The sequence below is a fragment of the Schistocerca nitens genome, chromosome 5, assembly GCF_023898315.1.
Source record: "Schistocerca nitens isolate TAMUIC-IGC-003100 chromosome 5, iqSchNite1.1, whole genome shotgun sequence".
Classification (NCBI taxonomy): domain Eukaryota; kingdom Metazoa; phylum Arthropoda; class Insecta; order Orthoptera; family Acrididae; genus Schistocerca; species Schistocerca nitens.
Window position 1 is genome coordinate 351,453,178 of NC_064618.1, and position 27,009 is coordinate 351,480,186.

A 27,009-nucleotide genomic window follows, 5' to 3' on the forward strand; every position below is an offset into this window, starting at 1 on the left:
TTCATTTGATCAGAATAGCAATAATTAGCTTAACAAAGTAGGACAAAGCAAAGATGATGTTCTTTACAGGAAATGCTCAATGTGTCCACCATCATACCTCAACAATAGCTGTAGTCGAGGAATAATGTTGTGAACAGCACTGTAAAGCATATCCGGAGTTATGGTGAGGCAATGGCGTCGGATGTTGTCTTTCAGCATCGATAGAGATGTCGGTCGATCATGATACACTTGCGACTTCAGGTAACCCCAAAGCCAATAATCGCACGGACTGAGGTCTAGGGACCTCGGATGCCAAGCATGACGAAAGTGGCGGCTGAGCACACGATCATCACCAAACGACGCGCGCAAGAGATCTTTCACGCGTCTAGCAATGTAGGGTGGTTCTAATTAAACCCCATGTCATTACAAGCATGTGTGTCAATTTTTACATCTCTATCTACATTATTCCGTGGTTTATTAAGTTTTCAAATTTATACTGACTTTTTGATCATCCGGTATTGCTGATTTGTAGCCAGAGACATGAATTAGGCATATCACAGGAATAAGATGCTCTTCTGTTGGTCCCGTACATCAATCAATACATTACAATATTACAGTTCTTACGTAAGAGTGGTGATTTCTTTCCTTGTCCATTTCACATGCGCCCCACGCTCCCTCGCGCACGCGTGCGTGCGCGCGAGTACACACTCACACACAATCAATGATGAGCAGTTGTGGCAATTGCGCAAAGAAATCCTTAAGATCACGAGGCGGAGAGACAAATATTTACCTTCAACAGCGCAATATCGTTTTCTAGGCTCACCATACTGAAATTCTCGTGGACGACTCGTTCACTGGCATGGATCATTGGTGCTTCATCATCTCTTCCGTCGTTGGTGCCAGGACGGATGTACATATTTTCCACATCGGAGCTGTAACATTAGCATATGAGTTGCGCAACCTTCCTGAACAAATCTCAAAACAGTTTTGATTACAGGCTCCAAATTGTTCCTCTGGAATCACCTTGGAGACACGAACGTATTTAGCGTCCCACACTAAACTTGGTATTTTGCTAGAATAAACAACATGCACTATAACGCACAAGCTTGGTAGTGCTAACAGTAGTAGTAGAAGTAGTTTTATTCAATTTATTCATCCATACATCACTTTTGCAAGTATATTAGACATGTCGGTCTATTAATTTAAATCCCTCAAAATAAACGTATTCACATGTCAAGGCATTTACATGCTTATGGATCTGATTTGATAAGGATGGGACAGATAGTAGGAACCATCAGAACATTTGTCTGAAGTAATTTAGGGAAACGACATAAACCTAAAACAGGGTGGCTATATGAAAACTGACGCCTCCATCATTACGATACAAGGCCAGCCTGTTTAAAACAGTATTACCTCATTCGGTTTATCCCTGGTGTGCAGTACTCCTTTGCTAAGAAGTTATTTAGTGGTAGAAACGGCTGGTGCTACACTGTACGTTCATTTCTCGCTACTTGTCACCGTGCACACTACACACACTACACAGTCAGCTGACGCCAGGACAACTGCGACGAGGTTTGGTTTCCATTTTATGTAGGGAAAAGGAGCCAGCATCTATCTAAACCAAGTAAGCTGCAGAGTTCAGAAACACGATAAGGTGTTACTATTAAACATTAAATAGTTTTTAGAGTAAGACTTTCTAGAAAAAAAGAAAAGAAGAAAGAAGGAAAAAGCTTTGCGAAACAAATCTGTGAAATGACAGATTTTTTCACTGTTATTATTACTATTTATTTGCGTTATACTTTTTAGCAAACGCTTATTGTGTGTTACCTAAGTAACACTTCAATGTAGAGAATATATTGTTGACAGGTACTTTTTAACTGCCTTTTTAAATAAGTTAGTTTTAAAATCTCTTTAAGCTCATTGGACAATTTATTGTTCAGATTATCTCCTTGGCAGAAAAATTCTGTTTTGGGTTTACGCTTGCTCTTTCTTGGTGAATGTAAATCTGGTCTTAAATATTGTTCTATTGCCACGGACAGAACTCTTAATACAGTAATTATCAATGTCGTCTTTGATGTGCACAACTGCCTTGTAAACGTGCTCACATTGAAATCAACATCTTTGTAAGAAACTTAATGCAACTTCAAATAAATTTTGGTAGAGCACTTGCCCGCGAAACAGGTTCGATGCCATGAGGCCTCCTCGAATCAATATGAATGAATAATGCCGCATGGTAATACGGTAAGATAAAGGGAAACTCTCTGCTTCAACAAACAGGTGAACGAAATATCGGCCAGGAAGTTTCATATCAGCGCACTACGTTGCAGAGTGAAAATCTCTTTCTGGAAACATTCCCCAGGCAGTGGGTTAGCCATGTCTCCGCAATATCCTTTCTTCCCGGAGTGCTAGTTCTGCAAGGTTCGCAGAAGAGCTCCTGTGAAAATCGGAAGGCAGCAGACGAGGTACTGGCAGAATTGAAGCTGCGAGGACGGCTCGTAAGTCGTGCTTGGGTAGCTCAGGTGGTACAGCACTTGCCTGCGAAAAGTAAAGGTCCCGAGTTCGAGTTTCGATCCGGCACACAGTTTTAATCTCCCAGGAAGTTTCAATTTTGAATAAATTTGACCCTGAATTTTATCATTTTTCAGATATCCATCCCTGGATAACTCAAACTGGAACGTACAAGCCATATGAAGACGTGACAGAACTGTCGTAAGAGCAACGGGTTTTTGTCTGCAAAGCGTTCCCAGTCAGCACTGATTGAACATTGTGCATACTTGACGCCTACACGAAGACTAAAAGTGCACCGAATATTACATTATGCGCTCCATTCGTTAGGAGCAAATGTGCTTGCCTTTTCGTTACAGGTATCGTTTTAAAAGTATTAAGCAATGGGCCGTTGTGGATCTGAGAAGGATTAAGATATGATTCCAAGCTGTGCTTTGGTTCTTAACCAAACTCGTCAAGGAAATGGGGATCGATGCCATGAGGTGACCTCGTAACATTATGAATGAATAATGCCACATGGTAATAGAGTAAAATGAAGGGAAACTCTCTGCTTCAAATAACAGGTGAACGAAACATCTGAGGAAATAAGTTTTATAATGTTTGAGAATAAATAATGCAAAATTATGTAGACCCACATAGAAAGCATAGTTCGCTAATACAACATACGCACAAATTCATAAATCACTTAATTACCCTCTAATACATTGAAGAGCCAAAGAAAATGGCACACTTGACTAAGATCACGTAGGGCCGCAACAACACGTGGCATGGACCCGACTAACGTCTGAGGTAATGCTGGAGGGAATTCACACCATGAATACTGCAGGGCTGTCCATAAATCCATAAGAGTACGGATGCAAGTTGTCTGGCATCCCAGATATGCTCAATAATGTTCATGCATGTCTGAGGAGTTTGGTGGCCATCACAAGTGTTTAAACTCAGGAGAGTGTTCCTGGAGCCACTCTGTAACAATTCTGAACGTGTGGGGTGTCGCATTGTCCTGCTGGAATTGCCCAAGTCAGCTGGAATGCACACTGGACATGAATGGATGCAGGTGATTAGACAGGATGCTTACGTACGTGTCACCTGTCAGAATCGTATTTAGACATATCAGGAGTCCTATATCACTCCAATTGCACATGCTTCACCCCATTACAGAGCCTCCACCGGCTTGCACAGACCCCTGCTGACATGCAGGTTCTTTGGATTGATGAGGTTGTCTCCATATACGTGCACAACCATCCACTCGATACAATTTGAAACGAGATTCGTCCGCATCTTGTTTCCAGTCACCAACAGTCCACTATCGGTGTTGACGAGCCCTGACGTGGCGGTAAGCTTTGTGTCGTGCAGTCATCAAGGGAACACCAACAGGCCTTCTGCTCCGAAAACCCATATCGATGATGTTTCGTTGAATGGTTCGCACACTGACACTTGTTGATGGCCCAGCCTTGAAATCTGTAGCAATTTGCGGATGGGTTGCACTTCTATCATATAGAACGATTCTCTTCAATCGTCGTTGGTCCCGCTCTTGCATGACCTTTTGCCGGCCGCAGCGATGTCGGAGATTTAACGTTCTACCGTATTCCTGATATTCACGGTACACTTATGAAATGGTCCTACTCTGCTCTCGCTGATAATATACCGCGTCCTCTACAAGTCCACCAGGGCGCTCGGGGTTACAGTACGAATTTGTAACTCATGAAGATGAACGTATAAGAGTCCGAAACCGGTCGTGTTCTAAATATAAGAACCTTACAACTACAGCAGTATTTTCAACTCTGGATTAATTTCTTGTTGATGTAAAGCCCTTTTATTCAATGGCTGATACTTCATAGTATTTGTCTTTTTTTCTGTATCAAGGTCGTAATCTCTTCTGAACTGTGTTCCTCTTCTGACATAAAAGCATGATCCTCCATTTTTTACAGTAGTCCTACAGTAACAGTCAGTCCTTCGATACAACGATAACACTACATGATGGAATTCTGTCTCTCTACACTGGTTCACATTGACATAAACTTATGTGCAGCTGAAAGATTGGAGCTCAACTTCAAACTGCTGTATTTTATTTTTTGTTGATTGCATATTTTGATGAAGGATTGTTAAGTCTGTGCAATGTGCTACGTTACTTTTAGCACTGCAGTATGTATGCCATTCGGTGTGTTAGACTATGTCTTGTGGGTGCTTATTTCGGAAATTTTTAAACCACTGGAGATGCTGTTTAGGCAGGGGAACCCCTTGTCTGGATTTATCTTAAAAGAGAAGCACTTCGCTTACCCATGACGACAGGTAATTCACCATGCATGGCCCAAGATCCACCCCCTATACTTTCATTAATAAGCTGTAACAATTTTCCCTTCCTGTTACTTTTTAGGTGCAGACCAAGTGTCGTGAAACCTCATATCTTGGTAGTGCTCACTGATAACAAAGCAACATGCGCAAGTTGGGATGCCACCAGTGCCAATTCTAGCCCCACATTAACCTGCCTCATTAAGGCGTAGCCGATAACGACGTCCGAACAGATCGACAAAAGTGTATCATGAGTCAGGGAAGTCAGGAAAGCTATCATGTCCTATGCCATATGACTCATCCTTAACCAAATTGTTTCCTACGCCACCCAGTATCACTGCAAGGTGCTCTTCTGAAAATTCCTTACTTAAAAACCCTAATCCTCTGTGACTTAGCTCTATATTTCATTTGAAAATTCTGGTGTCCTGTAAAGCTGACCCCAAGCTTTCCTGTAACTAAGGGCCTACATCTCATCCATGGCTACTACGAGGGCAGTTCAATAAGTAATGCAACACATTTTTTTTCTCGGCCAATTTTGGTTGAAAAAACCGGAAATTTCTTGTGGAATATTTTCAAACATTCCCGCTTCGTCTCTTATAGTTTCATTGACTTCCGACAGGTGGCAGCGCTGTACGGAGCTGTTAAAATGGCGTCTGTAACGGATGTGCGTTGCAAACAACGGGCAGTGATCGAGTTTCTTTTGGCGGAAAACCAGGGCATCTCAGATATTCATAGGCGCTTGCATAATGTCTACGGTGATCTGGCAGTGGACAAAAGCACGGTGAGTCGTTGGGCAAAGCGTGTGTCATCATCGCCGCAAGGTCAAGCAAGACTGTCTGATCTCCCGCGTGCGGGCTGGCCGTGCACAGCTGTGACTCCTGCAATGGCGGAGCGTGCGAACACACTCGTTCGAGATGATCGACGGATCACCATCAAACAACTCAGTGCTCAACTTGACATCTCTGTTGGTAGTGCTGTCACAATTGTTCACCAGTTGGGATATTCAAAGGTTTGTTCCCGCTGGGTCCCTCGTTGTCTAACCGAACACCATAAAGAGCAAAGGAGAACCATCTGTGCGGAATTGCTTGCTCGTCATGTGGCTGAGGGTGACAATTTCTTGTCAAAGATTGTTACAGCCGATGAAACATGGGTTCATCACTTCGAACCTGAAACAAAACGGCAATCAATGGAGTGGTGCCACACCCACTGCCCTACCAAGAAAAAGTTTAAAGCCATACCCTCAGCCGGTAAAGTCATGGTTACAGTCTTCTGGGACGCTGAAGGGGTTATTCTGTTCGATGTCCTTCCCCATGGTCAAACGATCAACTCTGAAGTGTATTGTGCTACTCTTCAGAAATTGAAGAAACGACTTCAGCGTGTTCGTAGGCACAAAAATCTGAACGAACTTCTCCTTCTTCATGACAACGCAAGACCTCACACAAGTCTTCGCACCCGAGAGGAGCTCACAAAACTTCAGTGGACTGTTCTTCCTCATGCACCCTACAGCCCCGATCTCGCACCGTCGGATTTCCATATGTTTGGCCCAATGAAGGACGCAATCCGTGGGAGGCACTACGCGGATGATGAAGAAGTTATTGAAGCAGTACGACGTTGGCTCCGACATCGACCAGTGGAATGGTACCGTGCAGGCATACAGGCCCTCATTTCAAGGTGGCGTAAGGCCGTAGCATTGAATGGAGATTACGTTGAAAAATAGTGTTGTGTAGCTAAAAGATTGGGGAATAACCTGGTGTATTTCAATGCTGAATAAAACAACCCCTGTTTCAGAAAAAAAATGTGTTTTATTACTTATTGAATTGCCCTCGTACCTAGCAGCAACAATTACTTCTTCCTAACGTTTTGCACATTTCTAGGCTTCCTCCTCGTGGCTGCACTTAACCGTGGTAGTGGTTGATATCTGTTTTTAGTATTGATAATGAAACTATCATATCACTTTCTCTTTCTTCTTGCTTTTCTACCAACTGCAAGTTCGCGCTAACCACCCTCTTCTTTGTCTACCTTGATCCTGTTCAATTCCTTCTTCTCTTCCTCCAAGCGTGCCTGAAGGGCACAAATTTTCCCTTCCTGCTCCCCAATCAAAACATTATTACTGCATACGCTGCAGTTCCTGGAGAGAGCACTTCCGTTTTCCCAATGTTCTCCACACTACGCCCCCCTCCCCCCACTCCCTCCCCAGTGTAAATATTACCAACAAATTCCGCTACTTACTATCATATAACACCTCCTGGATCCCTCACTCGTGGTCATTTTCAAAAGAAGAATTAAGATTAACTTGAAAGACTGTATCAAGTTTGGCAATGACGTCAGTTTGGCTACGTATAAACAAAAACAACGCTAAACTTTATCGCGATGGTAGCCGCTGATTTTGTACCGATTTAGAGATATAATGTCAGGAGAGTGAATTAATAGTTGCTTTGTTCTAATAGAATTCGCGCCATCAAGATTGTTTGGTCACTTTTTTAAAAATTTGGGAAAAGATTTCTATGATTTGCTAACAAACGGTGTCCACAACAAACGTGTTACCAACTCCCCAATTACAGCACACACATGCCAGGATGACATCACGATGTTGCTAGCAGCAGCCGACTCTAGTAATATTCTAAACCCCAAGAGAGCATGAGCAAATAATCAGGAAGAAGATAAATACAACTGTTTGTTTAGCGATACGACTTTTAGAGCTTTAAAAGAGAACTGTGGCATTAACTAACATGATCCCACTGAAACACACGAGAACAGACAGACAAGGTATACTGCCATTAACAGTATTGTTTTGATAGGTGACACAAAAGTTTGAAGACGGGGGCCCAGTGAGGTGCACAGTTATAGCCCGTCATAAAAACATGATTATTTGAGAGTAAATAGTGTAAAATCAATTTTATTCTGTATCACATACTTCCTGTAGTGTCTATTCTTCTTGCTCAAGTGAATATTTAGTGTTCTAAGAGTATTAAAAAAAAAAAAAAACTTGTGTTATTTGAAATACCGAAAGCTGCGATGCAGGTCTAAAAATTGTGTCTTATAAACATAGAATATTACATTTGCATTTATAATAGCAAAAATTTATTTAACACAAGGCAGCTACTAGTTTCAGTAGCGTTCACGCTCTCCATAAAAGTAGTTTCCAATGTGAACACGTTTCTGTCAGTTGCTAGCTGGATAGACGCACCCTAGGCCTAAATTTTCCGATTTAAAATATTTTAAAAAAGTGACCAATAATCTTGGTGACGCGAATTCTGTGAGAACAAAGCAACTACTAATTCACTCTCCTGACAGTATATATCTAAGTCGGTACAAAATAAGCGGTTACAAGCGTGATAAAGGTGAGTGTTGTTTTTGTTTACACGTAGCCAAACTGGCATCATTGCCAAACTTGATACAGTCTTTCAAGTTAATCTTAATTCTTCTTTTGAAACTAGCTACAGGTGAGAGATTCGGGGGGTGTTATCCACATTTGCAATTTACAATTGAGTGCCTGGCATAGGTTTCATAGAACTACCTTCAAGCTACCTTTCCGCTCTCGAACAGCGCGCGGGAAAAACGAACACTTAATTTTTTCTGTGCGAGGTTGATTTCTCTTATATTATTATGACGATCATTTCTCCCTGTGTAGGTGGGCACTAACAAAATGTTTTCACACCTTGAGACAAAGTTGATGACTGAATTTTCTTAAGAATATCCTACCGCAACGAAAAACGCCTTTGTTTCAATGATTGTCACCCAATTCACATATCAATCTGTGGCGTGCTCTCCACTGTTTCGCGATAGTACAAAAGAAGCTGCCCTTTGAACTTTTTCGATGTCCTCCGTCGATCTTATCTGATGCGGATCCCACACCACACAGCAGTACTCCAGAAGAGGACGTAAGTGCGTAATGTAGGCAATCTCTTTAGCAAACCTGTTGCATTTTTTAAGTATTCTGCCAATAACGTTCAGTCTTTGGTTTGCATTGCCCATAACATTATCTATGTGATCGTTTCATCTTAAGTTATTCGTAATTGTAATCCCTAAGCATTTAGAAGAATTTACAGCCTTGAGATTTATGTGATTTATGGTGTGACCGAAATTTAATGGATTCATTTTAGTACTCACGTGGATGACTTCACACTTTTCATGATTTAGAGTCAGTTGCCACTTTTTACACCATACAGATCTGTTGTGTATATCGTTTTGAAATTTGTTTTGATCAATTGATGACTTTGTAAGACGTCAAATGACAGCATCGTCTGCAAACAATCTAAGAGTGTTACTCAGGTTGTTTCCTAAACCGTTTATGTAGATCAGGAACGCCAGATGTTACTTGCTGTCAGTTACTGCGAATTGTGACCTTTATAGATAGGAAATCACGAATCCAGTCACACAACTGAGACGATGGTCCATAGGTACGAAATCTAATTAGAAGGCGCTTCTGGAAATCTAAAACGTGCAATCAGATTGACATCCGCTGTCAATAGCATTCATAACGTCGTGAGAATATAAGAGCTACTTGTGTTCCACAAGAACGATATTTTCTGAATCCGTATCGTTTCCTTCGAGATAATTCATAATGTTCCAACACAGTGTATGTGCCGCAAATCGACGATCTGTAATTTAGCGGATTAATCATTTTTCCTTTCTTGGGTAATGGTGTGACTTGTACAACTTTCTAATCTCAATGTACTGATTTTTCAACGAGCGATCGGCTGTATACGATTGCTAAATGAGGAGCTATTCTATCAGCATATTCTGAGAAGAACATGACTGGTATACAATTAGGACCGGAGGACTTGCCTTTATTAAGTGATTTAAACTGCTTTGCTACGCCGAGGATATCTATTTCTAAGTTACTCATGTTATCAGTCGTTCTTGATTCGAATTCTGCAGTACTTACTTCTTCTTGTTTTGTGAAGGAATTTCGGAAAACCGTGTTTAGTAACTCTGCTTTAGTGGCTCTGTTATAAGTAACATCACCATTGTTTTGGGCAGTGAAAGTATTGATTGCGTCTTGCCATTGGTGTACTTTACATACGACCAGAATCTCTGTGGATTTTCATACAGATTTCGAGAGAGAGTTACTTTGTGGAAAGTATTAAAAGCATTTCGCATTGAAGTTCGCGCTACATATAGAGATTCCGTAGAACTTCTCGCGCTCAATATTGTGTCTGTTTTGACATCAAAAGGTAGATTAATTAAGCCAATTTTTTATGCCAGGAATATTTTAGTGAAACATAAGTAAATATTCTTTATTTATTCATTCATGGAAACAGGTTTAGAAAGAAGACAATAGTAAGACTCGTGCATTTTTTGTTTCAAGATAATAAGTGCAGAGGTTCATAGTTGGGTTCTTTTACTGTAGTTGGTTAGGAAGCTCCAACGAAAACAGCCATTTAGACTATGACAAGGAAGATGACAGAGCCGGATATAGCTACAGATCCACTAAACGTGAGGCACCAATCAGGGCGTTTTAGAAGGGCGGCCGAACGGAAGATTTAAGACTTAATTTAACGTCTCAGGAAGGAATGGACTGGACTGCACCACTGAGGTTCCTGCTTATGAAATACTGTAGGATATATTGGGACATACAGTAATAGCAGCAAAAATACCTGATGTACTACCATGTCTCATGGGTACTCTCCTCTGTAGAAAATACAGTACCTATCACTGCTCGCCGACTTGGCTGTAGGTTCTATATTCAGTCGTCTTTCCAACAAGTCCGAAGTGCTGTTTCCCACTGAAACTGAAACTGAGCCAGGGAGACGTATCTCAACTATTGGAAAGCCTGTAAGGGGCAAGTAGGCACAGACGGTGAGGGTCTGTTAATTGTCAACAAATACAAAGTACGACGAATAATTTAACCCTTTTAGTAAATGGCAGCAAGGGGTAAGAAGGAGCACCTAGCGATCATAGTGTGTGCGTCTGGACACCTCATTCAAGTAGTTGAAGAGGCTCTTTACAGGGGCCATTCTCTCAAGGGAGTAGGGTACAGTGAGTAGCTGGTGGTGACATACGATGGAATGAACGTTGCATGTCAACTGTGATCCATGGTCATACTTAGAAATGTATCATCTCTAATTACAACGAGTTGACCAACCGCGTTCAGGCTTTCCACATTGAAACTAATATCAGTAATCATGACGTAGTTATCGCTTCAATAGTTACTGTAGTATAATGGGCAATTGATATAGTAGACTAGTTGAACAATTGTCTCGAATCTGAAAAGCTGAAACATTTATCTACCGTCAGCAGCATCTAGAGGTACTATTGCTCAAGTTTAAAGTTTAGAAGATGAAAAAATAGTTCAAATGGCTCTAAGCACTATGGGACTTAACATCTGAGGTCATCAGTCCCCTAGACTTAGAACTACGTAAACCTAACTAGCCTAAGGACATCACACACATCCATGCCCGAGGCAGGATTCTAGCCTGCGACCGTAGCAGCAGCGCGGTTCCAGACTGAAGCGCCTAGAACCGCTCGGCCACGGCGGCCGGCTAAAGTTTAGAAGAACAGTATGTAGTACGAGGATTTGCGATGGGAGGGAAAGTACATGATACATAGTCTACCACTACACGATAGCTATAGAATAAGACGCTGGACTATAGGTAGGTGCGAAATGAGAGGGATGTGGCTGTTTTGACGGTTACATGTGTCAGTGCGGCCGAAGTACAATCACGGATGACAAGGGACCAAAAATGAGGAAAGACAAAGGTAATCAGATATGACGAAGTATTAAAATACAATACAAAGAAGATCGAGAACTGTTCAGTTTCATTACCATACCGGTAAATAGATGAGTGATAGAAAGGTTAGTGTCAGTGTCGTTGAGAAACAGATGAAATTGCTAAAACTGAATAAGCGTCGGAGTCCTGTCACATTCTAAGCAGAATTAGCAACTGAGGTAGCTGCTATCTTAACCATAATATACCAGAGATCCGTCTAAAAACAACGATGGGTGTTGGTTGGAAGAAAGACACATGCGATAATATGTGATACTACATACGAAAGTAGGATTTTTTGGTAAGATGGACTCAGAATTTGTCTTGATGCAAGATCCTAGAGTGAGGGCATTAGGGCCCTTCAGTTCATGTTCAATGTCAATGACCGAGTAGATAATATTAATCGTAATATCAGAATGTTTGCAGATGACGTAGTTATCAATAATGAAGTGCTGTCTGAAAGAAAGCTTTTTATTTGAAAGTGGTACAAAAATTAGGAACTTGCATAAAATTTTTGAAATGTAAAATGAAGTACTTCACAAAACGCGGAACTGGAGGCTGGTTACAAACACTCGTGTGAACCATCCTAGGATATTGTGTAAGATACCAGGAAATACTGAACGTATTCAGAGCAGGGCAGCACGAATGGTCACAGGATGTTGACTCACAGGAGAGCGATCTAGAAATGCTGAAGCACTTGAACGGGCAGACACTTTCAGATAAACATCAACTATCCCGCGAAAGGCTTTTTACAAAGTTTCAAGAATCATTATTAAGTTCGGAACCTAGGAATGCACTACGGGCCCAGTTCCACACAGTAGGTACCGAGAAGACAGAATTAAATTAATTGCAGCGCACACATACTGATTCTATCAGCACTACATACGCGAATACAACGGTAAGAATTGCTAATTCAGTGAGATCTACTTGGTGATGAAATCACAGCTCTATAATCTGCAGATCTGAACAGCGTCAGTTCACGAAGTTTGTAACTTTTGAGACGTGGTCGAAGTATCTCTTCCTAGAGATGATAAAACAACGAGATACAGATATTATCAGGACAGAAGAATGGAAATTGAATCCTGTGCCACGCTGGGGCATCGCGACTCTCTGTAGTGTAAGGAAATCGCTACACTAGTTGTGCGATCATTTGCTACGCAAATCTCCGTATCAAACCGCCATTCGCTAATAACACCAGGCCTCTGACGCGAAAGATTATTTAGTTTTCTCACGATATGAAATTGTAAGTCCCGGTTGGGCGAAGTGTGAAGAGTATTCGATTCTCATCTGTCAAGTTTACAATTCCATAAATTTCGAGCTATCTCTTAAGAGTAAAATTCAACAAAGGTAATCGTAATAGAAAATGTGATTACTTCGAAAATCAAAGTGTCAGACCTTGGAATATTAACTTCTGATAAAATGCTGACCACGTGACGTTTCAAACCTAAATAGCTAATGGAGTGTATGAACTTCTCCAGAAGATAATGACACTCGTCGAAACATCGTGGTATCTTAACACTGCCACATGACTAGACTTTGGAGAGCTTTCCATTAGTTAACTAAATAATTCTGGAAACTATCTGCCACGATGAACGCGGTTAAAATGCCAGTTTTCACTAATAACAATTTAAGCATGCATATAATTTTTCAGTTGCTTACAGGTATACACAGTGGGCTGCAGTCATCACCCAGTACTCATTGATGACAGAGGCGCCGCATTCCGGTGATCCAAGCAGATAAACGTACTGCACCTGCAACAGATGAAAGGCCTTTAGACGGTAATCTGCTCTCTACGATTTAGCTGTCTGAATTTATTTCAACCAGTTCATACCCCGTATCGGCGTGCTGTACTGTACTGAACTGGATTCCACTCAAGATTCTCATTACCATTGCTGAGTTCAAGAATAGCTCCATCTATACATTGCCAAGTACAAAACTATGCTCTACACAGGTTCGTCTATAGGTTATGTCGCACTTACTATGTAACTCATGTTCGGCAGGAATATGTGGGTCGTAAATACTAAATGAACGATGTGTATGTCCAGCGAACTTTTTTCATTGTATTAACACAAAATTAAAAAAAAAGTCCTACAGTAAAATTTTGATAGTACAACACCACGGAAAATGCTTCTATGCAGAAATCAAATGAAATAAAATGCAGCTGTTGTTGTTCGTGATGAATGACCTGCTTACTCTGAGAAAGAAAAGCAGAATATGATTACGAAGACGAAGAAATTTGTTGCACTTTACACAGGGCACTACTAAGCCCTGACTATGAGTGTCTATCTACGGAAAAATTAAAGAGAACGTTTGTTCTTTATCATACGCTCTGTTTGCTTAAGACACTGACGGAAAAGAATCGCAACACCACAAAATAATTAACCAACAATAATGAAATTTAGGGAATATATAAGTATAGGTAACATATTTAAGTGATTAACGTTGCAAGCACCAGTTATTGGCGCGTGAGATAAGCCACTCCAAATGAGGAATGCTGGTACATTAATATGCTGAATGCAAGTATGCAAACGAGCGTTCATTGTGTTGTACACGTTTCGGATGTCAGTTTGTGGGACAAAGTTCCATGGCTTTCGCACTTGATCCGTCAGTAAATGGACGATTAATGCTGTTTGACGATGACTCTGGAGTTGTCGACCGACGATGTACCATATGTGCTCGACTGGAGACAGATCTGGTGATCGAGCAGGTCGAGGCAACAGGTCGACACTCTGTAGAGCATGTTGGGTTGCAAAAGCCGTATGTGGGCGAGCGTTATGCTGTTAGAAAACACCAACTGGAATGCTGTTCACGAATGACAGCACAACAGTTCATCACCACGAGAGTGCTCCTGCTGTCATACGAAATCACACACCAGAGCATAATCTAGGTGTAGGTCCAGAGTATCTAGCACGCAGACCGGTTGTTGTCGAAGTAACCGATTTGTAACAGTTCGTTGTGTCACTACGGTGCCAACTGCTGCTCAGTTTGCTGGTACAGATACAGTACGGTGCTCCAGGCCCATGCGCTGAAGACGATGGTCTCCTTTCTCGGTAGCCGGAGCCGGGCTTCTTCCTACTTTACATTCTCACGACCGACAATGCCAGCAATTATGTACAGTCGCTACATTCCTGCCAAGTCTTTCTGCAATATCGCAGAAGGAGCATTCAGCTCCTCGTAGCCCTATTACACGACGTCGTTCAATCTCAGTGATGTGTTGATAATCGCGTCTTTGTCACCTTAAAGGCATTCTTGACTAACGTTAACTCATCACCTCAAATTCATAGGTAACAAACGCTCACGGCCGCTACAATCTGTATTTAAAGCAAAATTGATTTGCATTTTCATAGTGGCGCTACTAGCGCCACTCTTATGCGAAATTTGAGTAGATATAATCTTTCATAAATAGAAAAACGCGTACGAACTTTCGTTTATGTTGCACAACTCCTTCTTGGTGTTGCGATTTTGTTCCGTCTCTGTAATTACAATGGAATTCAGCGAGGCTAACAAATGTGCCGTTACAAATATTTCATTTTAGAATGTCGATATTAATTTACCACGAAAGGAAATTCGCCGTCTGCAGCGTCTGTGCCATTCACTATTCTTGACTGATGATCTCCTGGAGGTAATCCTGTAACAGTAAACACACGACCTTATTTTCTTATTCTCTGCTCAATCAGAATATCGTGATCCACATATCCGCACATGAACAAATGACTGCATGAAGATGTTTCCAACTAAAAGCATTGAACTCTTAATTCATTTCGTGTATTTGACTTATAAGTTGAGGATATAAGGCATATATTGCAAGGACAAATCATATCTGCGACTGTGATTCTTATTCTTAAAGAAACAAAAATGTGTGTAACTATAAAAAATTATAAATTTAAACAAAAAATACTCATCCGATCAATAACGTGTATAAAATATGGATAGCAGACATGTTTTGATTCCCCCTTCTCACCGTGCGCATCCTCAAGGTTATAGAATGCTACGTGGTATTAGGGAGTTATCTGTAATTTAAATACTCAACAGTGTATGTCACACTATGCCACCACGTATTTAAAAAAGTGGCTACTTTTGCTTTTCTCAGTACTTTTGAAGGTAAAATACCGTCTCAAAAGAAAACACAAAACTAATTGGAGAGCATTAAACAGGCATATATACAGGGTGTTACAAAAAGGTACGGCCAAACTTTCAGGAAACATTCCTCACACACAAAGAAAGAAAGACAAATGATGTAAAACTAGTTCTGATCTATTTATCTATGTAGTCTCACGCTTCATACGGTCATATATATAGCATAACTCAGACGAAAACCTCAAAAGGCCAGCAGTTACGGTTTTCACCCTTTTACTTAAGTTTAAGTCGCTGACTTTTTATACCTACAGCACAGACTTTTCAGCCCAGTTTAATCTTACATAAGTCAAAGAACACGCCGGGTAATATACGAAAGGTATTAGACATTCTTGAGATATAAAACGTTCTCTTTTTTGTTAACACTTGCTTCATCTTTATTCATTATAAGACACTGGTTTCTACTTCTTCTTAAAAGTTCTCTTTCTTTAAGCACACTACTAAACCTGTCCCAACAATCTACGAACCTGAGTCTAGGAGAACTAGAGTAGGAATAATAAATATCTATGAAATAACGTAGGAGAATAAAAAAATCAATTGATTCTTTTATTTGCTGTCCACAGTTGTGTCTTCAGTGTTCCACAAATGGCTACGAATGACTTGCCAGTATGGGCGCTAACCCAAGAACGTATGCTCACGTTTAGAAAAGGCCATATTTTTCATATCAGTTTGTACTTCCAGGTTGTACTTTGTATGAAACTAATTTCATATACAGGGTGTTACAAAAAGGTAGGGCTAAACTTTCAGGAAACGTTCCTCACACACAAAGAAAGAAAATATGTTATGTGGACATGTGTCCGGAAACGCTTACTTTCCATGTTAGAGTTCATTTTATTACTTCTCTTCAAATCACATTAATCATGGAATGGAAACACACAGCAACAGAACGTACCAGAGTGACTTCAAACACTTTGTTACAGGAAATGTTCAAAATGTCCTCCGCTAGCGAGGATACATGCATCCACCCTCCGTCACATGGAATCCCTGATGCGCTGATGCAGCCCTGGAGAATGGCGTATTGTATCACAGCCGTCCACAATACGAGCACGAAGAGTCTCTACATTTGGTACCGGGGTTGCGTAGCATTCAAATGCCCCCATAAATGAAAGTCAATAGGGTTGAGGTGAGGAGAGCGTGGAGGCCATGGAATTGGTCCGCCTCTACCAATCCATTGGTCACCGAATCTGTTGTTGAGAAGCGTACGAACACTTCGAATGAAATGTGCAGGAGCTCCATCGTGCATGAACCACATGTTGTGTCGTACTTGTAAAGGCACATGTTCTAGCAGCACAGGTAGAGTATCCCCTATGAAATCATGATAACGTGCTCCATTGAGCGTAGGTGGAAGAGCATACTGACGAAACTAAAATGAGCTCTAACATGGAAATTAAGCGTTTCAGGACACATGTCCACATAACATCTTTTCTTTATTTGTGTGTGAGGAATGTTTCCTGAAAGTTTGGCCGTACCTTTTTGTGACACCCTGTATAGTACTCGTATTTTCATGCCAACGAAGCACTGATTCATACTAAGATTCAATATTGCTCTACTCTTACTACCCATTGGCGAATCCAATATCCACACTTGTTCATTTGGCTAATCCGAAGTGAACCAGAATTGGTATACCAAACATGCTATTACATAAATATTTGTGATGGCTTAATCAAAAAACTCTGACACAGCAAGGGGCAGGAAAAAGGTCGTACAAATGTTAAGTAAAAAGTAAATATCATTAACAAAGTCATTTTAATATTGCACTGCTTTCTTCATACATTTCTGCCACACCTGCTTCAGTGCTTTACTACTGTCTTTCTCCCATCTGTGCATCGAATAAGATGATGCAGAAGTGAAGACTGGCGGTTCCCATCTGTTTAGGAAAGAAAATGGATAAAATTCCCTCCTGGAATTCCGTTATATTTTACTAAAAATTTCATATCATTATCGCAGTTGTTGCGCTGAATGAGCCCCAGTTAATCTACACCTCGTCGGCACCTCATTTGCAGGTGGGAAAGAAGAAGGCGGAGATTTGACTACACAGTCTAATTTTATGATCACAGATTCCTAAGAATAGTGTAGGGTCTAAGCTATGTTCTAAATAAAATATGAGCACAAAGTGTTTTGTTTTATTATATCAAATCTAAGATTGTTACCAACAACAAGCCATGACCTGGAAGGTGTGACTATTACCAATGCATCAGTCGTGGGTATCAAATAACTCGTAATATATATGTATTATCTCCCCTGATGTACCATGGACCTTGCTGTTGATGGGGAGGTTTTGCTCAGCGATACAGATGGCCGTACCGTTGGTGCAACCACAACAGAGGGGTATCCGTTGAGAGGCCAGACAAACGTGTGGTTCCTGAACAGGGGCAGCAGCCTTTTCAACAGTTGCAGGGGCAACAGTCTGGATGATTGACTGATCTGGCCTTGTAACAATAACCAAAACGGCCTTGCTGTGCTGGTACTGCGCACGGCTGAAAGCAGGGGGAAACTACAGCCGTAATTTTTCCCGAGGGCATGCAGCTTTACTGTATGATTAAATGATGATGGCGTCCTCTTGGGTAAAATATTCCGGAGGTAAAATAGTCCCCCATTCGGATCTCCGGGCGGGGACTACTCAAGAGGACGTCGTTATCAGGAGAAAGGAAACTGGCGTTCTTTGGATCGGAGCGTGGAATGTCAGATCCCTTAATCGGGCAGGTAGGTTAGAAAATTTAGAAAAGGAAATGGATAGGTTAAAGTTAGAAATAGTGGGAATTAGTGAAGTTCGGTGGCAGGAGGAACAAGACTTTTGGTCAGGTGAATACAGGTTATAAATACAAAATCAAATAGGGGTAATGCAGCAGTAGGTTTAATAGTGAACAGAAAAATAGGAGTGCGGGTAAGCTACTACAAACAGCATAGTGAACGCATTATTGTGGCCAAGATAGACACGAAGCCCACGCCCACTACAGTAGTACAAGTTTATATGCCAACTAGCTCTGCAGGTGACGAAGAAATCCCAGAAATGTATGATGAGATAAAAGAAATTATTCAGATAGTGAAGGGAGACCATAATTTTATAGTCATCGGTGACTGGAATTCGATAGTAGGAAAAGGAAGAGAGGGAAACATAGTAGGTGGATTGGGGGGGAAAAATGAAAGAGGAAACCGCCTGGTAGAATTTTGCACAGAGCATAACTTAATCATAGCTAACACTTGGTTGAAGAATCATGAAAGAAGGTTGTATACATGGAAGAAGCCTGGAGATACTAGAAGGTATGAGATAGATTATATAATTGTAAGACAGGGATTCAGGAACCAGGTTTTAAATTGTATGACATTTCCAGGGGCAGATGTAGACTCTGACCACAATCTATTGGTTATGAACTATAGATTAAAACTGAAGAAACTGCAAAATGGTGGGAATTTCAGGAGATGGGACCTGGATAAACTGACAGAAGCAGAGGTTGTACAGAGTTTCAGGGGGAGTATAAGGGAAAAATTGACAGGAATGGGAGAAAGAAATACAGTAGAAGAAGATTGGGTAGCTTTGAGGGATGAAGTAGTAAAGGCAGCAGAGGATAAAGGAGGTAAAAAGACGAGGGCTAGTAGAAATCCTTGGGTAAGAGAAGAAATATTGAATTTGATTGATGAAAGGAGAAAATATAAAAATGCAATAAATGGAGCAGGCAAAACGGAATACAAACGTCTCATAAATTAGATCGACAGGAAGTGCAAAATGGCTAAGCAGGGATGGCTAGAGGGCAAATGTAAGAATGTAGAGGCTTATCTCACTAGCGGTAAGATAGATACTGCCTACAGGAAAATTAAAGAGACCTTTGGAGAAAAGAGGACCACTTGTATGAATATCAAGAGCTCAGATGGAAACCCAGTTCTAAGCAAAGAAGGGGAAGCAGAAAGGTGGAAGGAGTATATAGAGGGTCTATACAAGAGCGATGTACTTGAGGACAATATTATGAAAATGGAAGAGGATGTAGCTGAAGATGAAATGGGAGATACGATACTACGTGAAGAGTTTTACAGATCACTGAAAGACCTGAGTCGAAACAAGGCCCTGGGAGTAGACAACATTCCATTAGAACTACTGACAGCCTTGGGAGAGTTAGTCCTGACAAAACTCTACCATCTGGTGAGCAAGATGTATGAGTCAGGCGAAATACTGTCAGACTTAAAGAAGAATATAATAATTCCAATCCCAAAGAAAGCAGGTGTTGACAGATGTGAAAATTACCGAACAATCAGTTTAATAAGTCACAGCTGCAAAATACTAACGCGAATTCTTTACAGACGAATGGAAAAAGTGGTAGAAGCGGACGTCGGGGAAGATCATTATGGATTCCGTAGAAATATTGGAACACGTGAGGCAATACTGACCTTACGACTCACCTTAGAGGAAAGAATAAGAAAAGGCAAACCTACATTCTTAGCATTTGTAGACTTAGAGAAAGCTTTTGACAGTGTTGACTGGAATACTCTCTTTCAAATTCTGAAGGTGGCAGGGGTAAAATACAGGGAGTGAAAGGCTATTTACAATTTGTACAGAAACCAAATGGCAGTTATAAGAGTCGAGGGGCATGAAAGGGAAGCAGCAGTTGGGAAAGCAGCAGGGAGTGAGACAGGGTTGTAGCCTCTCCCCGATGTTATTGAATCTCTATATTGAGCAGGCAGTAAAGGAAACAAAAGAAAAATTCAAAGTAGGTATTAAAATCCATGGAGAAGAAATAAAAACTTTGAGGTTCGCCGATGACATTGTAATTCTGTCAGACAGCAAAGGACATAGAAGAGCAGTTGAACAGAATGGACGGTGTCTTGAAAGGAGGATATAAGATGAACATCAACAAAAGCGAAACGAGGATAATGGAATGTAGTCGAATTAAGTCGGGTGATGCTGAGGGAATTAGATTAGGAAATGAGACACTTAAAGTAGTAAAGGAGTTTTGTTATTTGGGGAGCAAAATAACATGATGGTCGAAGTAGAGTGGATATAAAATGTAGACTGGCTATTGCAAGGAAAGCGTTTCTGAAGAAGAGAAATTTGTTAACATCGAGTATAGATTTAAGTGTCAGGAAGTCGTTTCTGAAAGTATTTGTATGGAGTGTAGACATGTATGGATGTGAAACGTGGACGATAAGTAGTTTGGACAAGAAGAGAATAGAAGCTTTCGAAATGTGGTGCTACAGAAGATTGATGAAGATTAGATGGGTAGATCACATAACTAATGAGGAGGTATTGAATAGGATTGGGGGGAAGAGCAGTTTGTGGCACAACTTGACGAGAAGAAGGGACCGGTTGGTAGGACATGTTCTGAGGCATGAAGAGATCACAAATTTAGCATTAAGCGTGGAGGGTAAAGATAGCAGAGGGAGACCAATATGTGAATACACTAAACAGATTCAGAAAGATGTAGGTTGCAGTAGGTACTGGGAGATGAAGAAGCTTGCACAGGATAGAGTAGCATGGAAAGGTGCATCAAACCAGTCTCAGGACTAAAGACCACAACAACATCTATAGAATGGATCGACTGGGAGAAAGTTGCCTGGGAGACGATCAGTTTGCATTCCGGTAACATCTAAGCAACGTAGGAGGTAATACTGTTCCTACGACCTAACCAAGGTAGATTGAATAAAGACAAATTTACGTGTGAAACAACTGCGAATTACAAAACTCTTTTGAGAATGATGACTTCATTACATTCTTTTAAGTTCGGAAGGTAGAACTTTTACAGAAATCAGACTGCAATGTTAAGAGTCGAAAGACATGAAAGCAGCAGTTGGGACGGGCCTGAAATAAGACCCAACACTATCATCCATGTTATTCAAACTATACACAGAGAAAGCGGTTAAGGAAGCGAGGGAGAACTTTGGAAAAAGAATTATAGTCAGAGAGAAGAAATAAAAACTTTGAGGTTTGCCACTGGCATTGTACTATTGTCAGAGTGGGCAAATTACTTGGTAGATCAGCTGAACGGCATGGAGAGTGTCGTGAAAAGAGGTTATAAAATGACCAACAAAAATAGAACAACGGCAAGGAGGGTAGTAGAATTAGGCCATGGAACGTTGAGGGAATTAGAATGGGAAATATCTATATATACGACCAGCAGCAATAAAACAGACAAACTAATGTAGAACTAACATTGTGCATTTTTATGAAATGAGATTTTTTCTACTTCTCAACATTACCCACACTAGTATTAATACTCTTCTACCAACGACGAACTAGGTTTTCTTTATCTGATGCAAAGAGGTCATTGTTTTGTTGTTTGAACCATTTTCACACAAATTCTTTGTCATTTGGACGTTGATTAAAAATGGGGAACCTAACTATCTTCACACGTTTAAATATGATCATAACTTTCTTTAAAGTATGTACAAACTCTGAGTCTCTCGGGACGCACCTTTTTCTTGTTTTGCTGTATTTGAGCTTGTTACTAACTACGCTATGCCGACACTTACTGCAACTGAATTTTCTATATTGTCAAGTGTAAAAAGTCGGTGTTCACGAATAATGACATCAATGAGGGCTTCAAGCGAAGGGGTTGACACTTCAACTGGCCGGCCAGGACGTTGCTAGCCAGTCAGTAAGGCTCGACTGTTTTTGCGTTGATCTTCCAACTTATGAAGTTTTCCGCAGTTCATACAACTTTCACCATGCTGTAAAATCATTCCAGAAAATAATTTAGCCGGTTTTTCACTTTCAGAAATGAAAACAAGGATCAATGAACGATTTTCAAATTATGTGGAAGCTTCAAGCGGACACTCCTTCGTTAAGTATAGAGTTGAGCCTACAAACAAAAACTTTTATAAGAAAATGAATTATCCATCTCCCGTTCTCTGCTCATTACCGTGATGCCAACCCAAAGTCGTGAAAATACAAATATACTCCTACAAACACTTCCACTTCTACATCATTAATTTGTTCCTACAATTACTGAATGTGTATACATACAGTGTGTGGTATAATTGGTGACCTGAACAACATTACATCAGTACTTATTTCATTTGCACACCAACACGTATGATACTTGCAGCTATCAGGAGCAGCATGCTTTTAGGTTGCTCTGTATCTACAAGTACACTCCTGGAAATGGAAAAAAGAACACATTGACACCGGTGTGTCAGACCCACCATACTTGCTCCGGACACTGCGAGAGGGCTGTACAAGCAATGATCACACGCACGGCACAGCGGACACACCAGGAACCGCGGTGTTGGCCGTCGAATGGCGCTAGCTGCGCAGCATTTGTGCACCGCCGCCGTCAGTGTCAGCCAGTTTGCCGTGGCATACGGAACTCCATCGCAGTCTTTAACACTGGTAGCATGCCGCGACAGCGTGGACGTGAACCGTATGTGCAGTTGACCGACTTTGAGCGAGGGCGTATAGTGGGCATGCGGGAGGCCGGGTGGACGTACCGCCGAATTGCTCAACACGTGGGGCGTGAGGTCTCCACAGTACATCGATGTTGTCGCCAGTGGTCGGCGGAAGGTGCACGTGCCCGTCGACCTGGGACCGGACCGCAGCGACGCACGGATGCACGCCAAGACCGTAGGATCCTACGCAGTGCCGTAGGGGACCGCACCGCCACTTCCCAGCAAATTAGGGACACTGTTGCTCCTGGGGTATCGGCGAGGACCATTCGCAACCGTCTCCATGAAGCTGGGCTACGGTCCCGCACACCGTTAGGCCGTCCTCCGCTCACGCCCCAACATCGTGCAGCCCGCCTCCAGTGGTGTCGCGACAGGCGTGAATGGAGGGACGAATGGAGACGTGTCGTCTTCAGCGATGAGAGTCGCTTCTGCCTTGGTGCCAATGATGGTCGTATGCGTGTTTGGCGCCGTGCAGGTGAGCGCCACAATCAGGACTGCATGCGACCGAGGCACACAGGGCCAACACCCGGCATCATGGTGTGGGGAGCGATCTCCTACACTGGCCGTACACCACTGGTGATCGTCGAGGGGACACTGAATAGTGCACGGTACATCCAAACCGTCAACGAACCCATCGTTCTACCATTCCTAGACCGGCAAGGGAACTTGCTGTTCCAACAGGACAATGCACGTCCGCATGTATCCCGTGCCACCCAACGTGCTCTAGAAGGTGTAAGTCAACTACCCTGGCCAGCAAGATCTCCGGATCTGTCCCCCATTGAGCATGTTTGGGACTGGATGAGGCGTCGTCTCACGCGGTCTGCACGTCCAGCACGAACGCTGGTCCAACTGAGGCGCCAGGTGGAAATGGCATGGCAAGCCGTTCCACAGGACTACATCCAGCATCTCTACGATCGTCTCCATGGGAGAATAGCAGCCTGCATTGCTGCGAAAGGTGGATATACACTGTACTAGTGCCGACATTGTGCATGCTCTGTTGCCTGTGTCTATGTGCCTGTGGTTCTGACAGTGTGATCATGTGATGTATCTGACCCCAGGAATGTGTCAATAAAGTTTCCCCTTCCTGGGACAATGAATTCACGGTGTTCTTATTTCAATTTCCAGGAGTGTATGTGTGGCAAGAGCAAGCCATTAAAGCTATTTTCCCCTGGTCAGCAGGTTAGGTGCTGAAGTGGGGACGCGTGGAGAAGCATAGTCTACTTCATGGTGTAGTTATGACCGCACAGAAAATATCAGGTAATAAATTACGTCACATGTTTGCGGGAAGACTGTTAGATACGAAGAAAAAACAACTAACACATTGAAGAGGGTACATATTAAGTTTACAACAACCACAAAATTTGTTCTTGTACTTCTAACACCCTATATAACCAACTCCCGTAGTCCCATGAGTGTTGCATGGACGCGTACATTTCTGATTCATGAAGAAGGTTCTACTATCTTGTTTTTACGTTAATAAATTCCCTCTCTGAAGGGTATTGTGAATACTTAAATGAAGTCAAATGTGTTTAAGGCCATTTTTGAGCATTCGAGAGAATTATTAAGCCTTGTATACTAACATTTTTAAGATTCATTTAATGTTCACTTTTACCAAGCGGTCGAGTGATGTGGAACATTCTCAGAAAATAAATGAAAATGAAGACCAACAAAAGCGATTTTTTTGTCAGCTAGTGAGATAACATAACTAGCAGACGACTTCAGGTAATTTGGTGGGAAAATAAACGACTATGGCAGTGAAGAGAATATAAAATGAAGGCAGGCTATAGAAGGAGAAACTTTCCTGAGAAACTGTTAACGTAGAATGCAAATACACTGACAAAAAAAATCGCAGCACAAGGAGCTGATCTCACGCAACCTGATTGCAAATTTGTACGTCAGTCTGTTGATTTGATACGTTATGCAGCCATTCACGAAGAGCATTCCAGGGGGTGTTCTCCAAGAGGATAATGCTCGGCCACGTATCGCTGTTGTCACCCGATATGCTCTACAGAGTATCTACGTGTCGGCTTCGCCTGCTCGATCACGAAATCCGTCTCCAATCAAACACATATGGGACATCATCGGACTACAGCTCCAGCGTCATCCACAACTAGCATTAACCGGGACTGTAATGAGCGACCAAGTGCAACAGGCATTAAATTCCATCCCACAAACTGACATCCGGCACACGTACGACACTATCGATGCACTTTTGCATTCAACATTCTGGCGGTTACATCGGCTATTAATGGACCTTAGTTTCACATACGCATTGGCTTATCTCATGCTTACATTAACCTGTAATCTTGCAGTATTAACATTTAAGTATTTTACCTAGACAAATGTATTCCAGAAATTTTGTTACTGTATGTCAATTATTTTCTGGTATTGCCATTTTTACTTCATTTTTTCAAAATAATTTAATTACAGCGAAAGTTGAAACGGTTGCAGAATCTGTACCGAAATAGAAACGATAATTAAGTGTTGAAGACTAATCTTGCAGTGTTAACATTTAAGTATTTTACCTAGACAAATGTATTCCAGAAATTTAATTACTGTTCGTCAATTACTTTCTGGTATTGCCATTTTTACTTCATTTTTTCAAAATAATTTAATTACAGCGAAAGTTGAAACGGTTGCAGAATCTGTACCGAAATAGAAACGATAATTAAGTGTTGAATACTTCATGAAATTCGTTTTTAGACCTACGACTATAACTACAAAATACTCGTCATGAAGTATTTGAATTTACTTATAACTGCGAGAAGGACTCACTAAGAAGCGTAAATTCAATAAAACACAGAAAGAATCACTGTTATTATAAGAAGGTAAGTTACGAATTTAACATATGAAACTTGAAGCAAGTGCTACGAGGATAGCGATTACAATTTTAACAACCACAGAGAAACGTAAATGGAGAGACAGACGCTGAAAGTAAAGGGTATGTATGCAAATGTACACATGAAACTTAGAAAGAAACAGCAAAAGATAGAATGAAAATCTGCAGGGAATCTCTCCACACACAATGCTCAGCTGGAAGACAGAAACGTTCCACATCGCGAATTTAGGTAAACATATTACCAGAACACAGGAAATACCTTTTTCACCACCATTTCTACATACCGCAGCAGGTGGTAGCTACCAGCGACGACAAAAGGAACAGAAACAAAGGAGTCATGCTGTTTGTCTCTGTGGTCGGCCGCTTCTATGAAACTAACGAATCCAAAATTATACGTGCTCATTAATATATGAGCTTAATCTTATCCATACCGTTAAATAACAGCCCAGAAATGACGCAAACAAGAACGTATTTTCGCTAATAAAAGCGAATAATAATATCTTTGTTCTTCAATCAACATCAATTAATGAGGCCTGTATGGACTTCTTTCGTCATGCTAAGATTATTATCTTAGTAATGGCCTTAAGACAATACAGGCATGTTAGAAAGAGGTTATCATTTTCCTGTATCTCTATGTATCAAGCCATCTGGCTCCGAAGTTCATGAACGTCTTCAAAGATAAGCAACCAACTTCACAGAAGTGGTTCCTACGTCTTTCCTTCGCGGTTACGTCCATAGATTTCTTGGAGGCCTAATGCAGATAAGGGACATCTGATTTTACGCTTTATCACTGCGGTTTTATTTCTACATCTACGTGATTACTCTGCTATTCACAATAAAGTGAATGGCAGAGGGTTCAATGAACCACCTTCATGCTGTCTCTCTACCGTTCCACTCTCGAGCGGCACACTGGAAAAACGAGCACTTAAATTTTTCTGTGCGAGCCCTGGTTTCTCTTATTTTATTGTAATGATCATTTCTCCCTATGTAGGTGGGTGCCATCAGAATATTTTCGCAATCGGAGGAGAAAACTGGTGATTGAAATTTCATGAGAAGACCGCGTCGCAACGAAAAACGCCTTTGTTTTAATGATTGTCACTCCAATTCACGCATCATGTCTGTGACACTATCTCCCCTATTTCGCGATAATACAAAACGAGTTGCCCTTCTTTGTACTTTTTC

The 27,009-nt window shown here is 41.4% G+C and overlaps 1 protein-coding gene across 1 annotated transcript in view; it reads right to left on the reverse strand.

The window, feature by feature from the left end:
* LOC126259966 (trypsin-1-like) overlaps positions 1-26,217 on the reverse strand; it is a 62,075-nt gene extending 35,858 nt beyond the window's left edge. The window contains exons 1-4 of the mRNA XM_049957080.1: positions 26,112-26,217; positions 15,038-15,111; positions 13,143-13,234; positions 770-911 (exon numbers count right to left, since the gene is read on the reverse strand). Coding sequence (XP_049813037.1) covers positions 770-911; positions 13,143-13,234; positions 15,038-15,111; positions 26,112-26,166 — 363 coding nt within the window. The 5' untranslated portion in view covers positions 26,167-26,217. The remainder of the gene's footprint in view (positions 1-769; positions 912-13,142; positions 13,235-15,037; positions 15,112-26,111) is intronic.
* Between the last annotated feature and the right edge of the window lie 792 nt (positions 26,218-27,009).